This window comes from Octodon degus, unplaced genomic scaffold, assembly GCF_000260255.1.
Source record: "Octodon degus isolate 3935 unplaced genomic scaffold, OctDeg1.0 scaffold00079, whole genome shotgun sequence".
Lineage (NCBI taxonomy): Eukaryota > Metazoa > Chordata > Mammalia > Rodentia > Octodontidae > Octodon > Octodon degus.
In genome coordinates this window covers 5,505,426-5,510,905 of record NW_004524655.1, presented here as the reverse complement: position 1 = coordinate 5,510,905, position 5,480 = coordinate 5,505,426, and the positions used below count along the sequence as shown (strand labels likewise).

General features: G+C 43.1%; 1 protein-coding gene across 1 annotated transcript in view; it reads right to left on the bottom strand.

The window, feature by feature from the left end:
- Tmem233 (transmembrane protein 233) overlaps positions 1 to 5,480 on the bottom strand; it is a 42,552-nt gene continuing 37,072 nt past the window's right edge. Inside the window, exon 3 of the mRNA XM_012515792.2 lies at positions 1 to 227. Coding sequence (XP_012371246.2) covers positions 221 to 227 — 7 coding nt within the window. The 3' untranslated portion in view covers positions 1 to 220. The remainder of the gene's footprint in view (positions 228 to 5,480) is intronic.

Genomic DNA, 5,480 nt, shown 5'->3' with positions numbered 1-5,480 from the left:
TTTTTTGTATAAATCGGGGACATTGGCTGATGGTGCTGTGTGGCTTAGATTTCCTAAGTGGGGGACTTTTGTTGGTGCTGTTCATTTGCCAGGGACCTGCCTCTGGAGAGTCCTGAGGAAGTGATCTCACAGTCTAGAGTCAAGGATCCAGTCCTCACAGATGCCTTCGGGGTGTGTGGATGAGGGTCATCCTCCGTGCTTGCAGCCAACCGCAGGCTCCTCAGGCACTGTGTGGAACAGACAGACAGCATGAGAAAGAGACTGCGACGGAGCTGCCACAGTGGGCTTTCTGGGTGTGCTGATTCCTTATTTGATGGAGAACATTCTGGCTATGCAAGTGCTGAAACCGAATGGCAAGACCTGCATGCTTTGCATTCTGATGACTTCCATTTTATTTGGCTATATCTCTATCTCTTATCTATATCCATCTCTATATCATATCTATCTAATCTGTATCTAATCTATACCTGGATCATCTAATCTATATCTAATCTGTATCTCACTAAGCTACATCCCCATCCCACTTTACATTTTTTTTTTTTTTTGTGTGTTACCAAGGATCAAACTCAGGACCTTGCATTTGCCAGGCAGGTGCGTATGCCGCTGAGCTATCTCCCCGGCTCCCACTTTAAAATTTTAATTTTGAGACAGGATCTCACTAAGTCACTAAATGACCCAAACTGGGCTGGAACGTTCCATCTTCCTGCCTCAGGCCCCCCGATTCCCTGCATGGGAGCTAGGATTACAGGCATGCGTGGCTTAGAAAACATGTTTTATTTTACATGTGATACATGTAAAACACCAAGTGATACAGATGTAAAAAAGTGCTTTGAGCAGTTCTCAAACTGCTTTTTAGAAATTTGGTGTGCATCCTCCAGGTATTTACCTCTGCACTGAGAAATTAGGGGGGCTGGGGATATAGCTCTACAGCACAAGCATGTGCCTGGCAAGCACAAGGTCTTGATTCGATAGCCAGTACACTTCCCCCCCAAAAAGAAATTATGTACTTGTTGGGTGTGGTTACTAAATTACATCATGCTATATACAGTTGTGAGTTCTAAGAACTTAAGAATATTCAAATCAAAGGATGTTTGAATCCCTTTTATGAAACAGCATGGTATTTATACACAACACATGCACATCTTCCTGCATACTTGAGATCGTCTCTATTTAATAGCTAATACAGTGTAAGCCCAGTAAATTTTTTTCCTTTTGTAGTTTGGCTGAATCTACAAATGCATAACTTGTGGATATTGGGTTGGGGGGATAGCTCAACGTCATTAGCACCTGCCTGGCAAGCACAAGGTCCTGAGTTTGATCCCTGGTACCAACACAAAACAAAACAATAAAACATAACAAAACACAAAAACTTGTGGATGTAGAGGGCCAACTGTATATTGTTCTGTAATGTCCTTTTTCTTCTTTTTATTTATCCATTCATTTATTTAGTAAATACTTACCAGCTGGACACTGCTATGGGTGGCGAGGACAGTGATCGCAGCAGTTACCTAGTGAATAGAGTGCATCACTATGCTTCATGCAATTTAATCCTCCCAGCGCTAGAAGGTAGGTACTGTTTAGACATCCATTTTATGCAAAAGAAAACTGAGACAAATATCAGTTAAAAGACATGCCCAAGGATACACAGCTACTTAGACGCAGAACCTGGGTGGAAACTCCAGCAGCCTAGCTTCAAAGTAGGCATCCCTCAGTGCTAGGCTGCATTATCACGGACAGTGACAGGAATGAAAATGTGCCTGGGGTTCTCATTCTAGTCCAGGGAAGTAGGTCATCAATACATAATTTATCGGGAAGTGGTAAATGCTAGGCTGATTGAATACAGGGACAGCCTCTCTGCTAAAGTAATATGTGAACAAGCACTTAGGGGAGAGATGGGAGTAGGCTGTATAGACATTAGGATGAAGACAGAGGGAGTAGCATTTGCAAAGGCCCTGAGGCAAATAAAACCTACTACAGAAACATCCAACATGGCAGAGGTGAAGAATGAGGAGAGCTCTGGGAGATGATGGGGAGGCAACAACTAGAACAGTCGGGTGTTGTAACTTTATAGTAAGAAGGATGTTTTATGTTTAAGCTGCAGGATATCACCCAACTTTATGAATAAACCACTGCTTCTTTGTTCTGCCTACTGATGGACATTTAGATGTTTTCAAGGCTTACCCTATGCCCAACAAAACAAAACAAAACAACACAAAACAAAACAAAAAACAAAACACAAAAGCTTCCACAAGAATCCTTGCATATCTGTGGCTTTGAGCTTTAAAACACCCCAAAAGCCTGGCCCATCACTGGGCCTGGTCATTTTAATTTAATTGGTCTGGAGTGAACTCTGGGCATTGATTTATTTTAAAGCTCCCTAAGTGGTTTTAATGTGTAGCTGGGGTGGAGAATAACAGTTTAATGTGCATTTTTGTACACCTATATCTAGAGACGGATTCTGAGAAGTGGGATGGACAAGGTGGCAGGCACATGGATTTTAAAATTTAATAAATAGGGCTGGCCTTTGGTAAACAAGAAATTGGCTCATGGTCCTTCCATGGATACTAAATTCACAAAAATCTCATTTTATATAAAATGGCCTAGGGTTTGCATCTAACTGACACATAACCTCTTGTATACTTCTGGTCATCTCTAGATTCCTTGCTGTACCTGTATAATGCCAGTACTGTTTCCATAGTTGTTGTGGTGTGTTGGTTAGAGGGTAAAGTCAAGAAAATGGTCCGTACAAATTCAACCCAGATATAGTTTGTTCTTTTACATATTTTCCATCTGAGGTTGGCTGAATTCATGGATGTGGAACCCACAGATACAGGGGGCTGATGGGACATCCCAATTGGCTTCCCCAAAGACTGTCCCACCAATAGTATAGTACTCAAGTTATCCACACTCTGCCAACTTTATTTTTTTTTTTGGTGATACCGGGGATTGAACTCAGGACCTTGTGCTTGCCAGGCAAGTGCTTATTCTACTGAGCTATCTCCCCAGCCCTGTCAACTTTGATATTATCCATCTCTTTAACTGTTTCAGTCTGGCAAACCAAACAACACAGTATTTCACTGTAGCTCTCATTTGCGCTTCCCAGTGAGTTTGCTTTTGCATTTATTCTGCTTTCTTCAAAATAACCCATTTGCTTATGCAATTTTCACAGTAAAAATATTTCTATTGTTGCTGGAAATTCAAGTTTGACTTTTTCTCCTCCTTAACTTATCCAAGACAACAAAGAAAAGCTCTTCTGACCTTCTGGAAATAGGTACTCTCCCCATTTTTCATGATGAAATCTCTCTCTCTCTCTCTCTCTCTCTCTCTCTCTCACACACACACACACACACACACAATTTTCCAAAGACACAGCTACACAAAAACAATTCCCAGGAAGCTTACCCTTGCCAGGAATAGAGGAGAGAAGATGGATTTGCTTTTGCTTTTGCCAAAAAATGCCAAGTACTTTCTTCAAGCTTACTACCATATATTATATGCTTCCTTCTGATCCTGATACAATTGCAGGATATTTTGGGGCCAGGAAAGAATTCATATCAATTTGTTTCTAAGACAGTCTTTCTCTGTATGGAAAGGGTTAATACCTGCTCAGTCAGGGCCTCCTTTTAATGGAACACAGTGCTGGGGCTCTTAAACCTGTTCAGAGATCAAGTTATTCCCTAATAGAAACCTTGAAGCACACAGGCTCTCATGTATGTATGTATGTATGTATGTATGTATGTATGTATGTATTTGGTACAGGGTCTCACTACACAGCTCAGACTCGCAGTGATCCTTCTGTTTTCAGCCTCCCCAGGGCTGGGATTACAGGCATGCGCCACCACGCCCGGTCTCAGTGGCCAGCTCAGCGTGTCTGAAGGCGGGGCCAGTACGGCATGTGGTGCTGGGGATTGAGCCCCAGTCCCTGTGCTTGCCTAAGCAGGTGCTTAGTCCACTAAGCTACCTCACCGGCCCCACATAGGCTTTTATGAGAGACCAGCAAGCACTTGTAATACATAGCTGGGTGTGGACATGGACATGGCTGGTTCCATAGCTTTGAGCTCACCTGGAGATTTAAGTTAGTAGATCACATTGTCTGTATACATTTAACTTATGTTCCTTGAAAAGAAAAAATAAACCAACCATTCTAATGGAGCTGGAGGATCTCGCTGCAGCTCCACTCAGCAGTCACGTACACGGGTGAGAACATTTCTGTTCCTTCTACGTGAGTGTGGAGCACGGTGTCAGTGTTTGCAGAGACATCAAGAGCTCCAAGCACAGCCAACCACTTTGTCAGGTGCCCGCCCGAGGGATCACCACATTTTCTATCACTGGAAATCCTTACTGGTTGTGTTGGGCTGACCAAGACCCACGTGTGAGTCTGAATAGGGTGCCCTTCTACGGACTCACTCAAGATTAAGTTTGGTTATTCTCAAAGTTCACCTTATGCTCTGACATAGGAACCTCACTCCCAAGTAAAATGAAGTTCCACTGTCCTGCTAGGATCACCTAAGGCAGAGACAGCTTGGCTCCTTTGTACCCATGCTTTTTCATGCTCAACTGATTTTTCTGCTAAGGAAGTTCCACTGAATTCTGTGGAACAATCGATAAATGCTTATGACCCTGATCAGACTTGGGAGGTACAGAAACTTTTCAGGGAAGTGGCCATAATGGAACTGCTACTTGGTATCTTAATTTTTTTTTTTTTTTTTTTTTTTTTTTTTTTTTTTTTTTTTTTTTTTTTTTTTTGCGGAACCAGAGATTGGACTCAGGCCCTTGCACTTGCCAGGCAAGCACTTATTCAACGGAGTATCTCCCTGGCCCCTGGTATCTATCTATCCCTGGCCCCTGGTTGTAATGCTGAGATTCAATAAGATAAAGATATTTAGGGACTGGTGAGATAGCTCAGTGGTCCAAAGTGCCTGCTTAGGCAAGCTTAGCAAAGTGCGGGGACCACGGTTCGATCCCCTGCACCACATGCCGTGCCAGTCCTGCTCCTAGGGTGGGCTGCTCAGGCCAGAGTCTGGGTGTGGTGGTGCACGCCTGCAATCCCAGTGCTGGGGAGGCTGAAAGCAGGAGATTGCTATGAGTCCAAGCTGCATGGTGAAGCCTTGTAACAACCAAATACGTTAAAAAAAAGTCTTTGTGCCTGTTTCTTTGTTTCTTTTCCTTTTATTTCGGGTACCAGAGATCAAACTTAGGACCTTGTACTTGCCAGGCAGGCGCTCATGTTGGTGAGGTCTCTCCCTGCCCTGTATCTGTTTCTTAGGAACCTCACACTCTCACAAACAGGAGGAATAATTTAAGAGAATATTTTATGCTAATATTTGGTCTTTGACCCTAGTTCCTGACATAGAGCTTTTACTCTTTTTTATCTGTGTATGTGTTAGGGATTGATCCTAGGTTCTTGCACATACTAGGCAAGTGCTCTACCACTAGTTCCACCCCCAGCTCTCTGGCATAGAGCCTCTAAACTCCTTCAA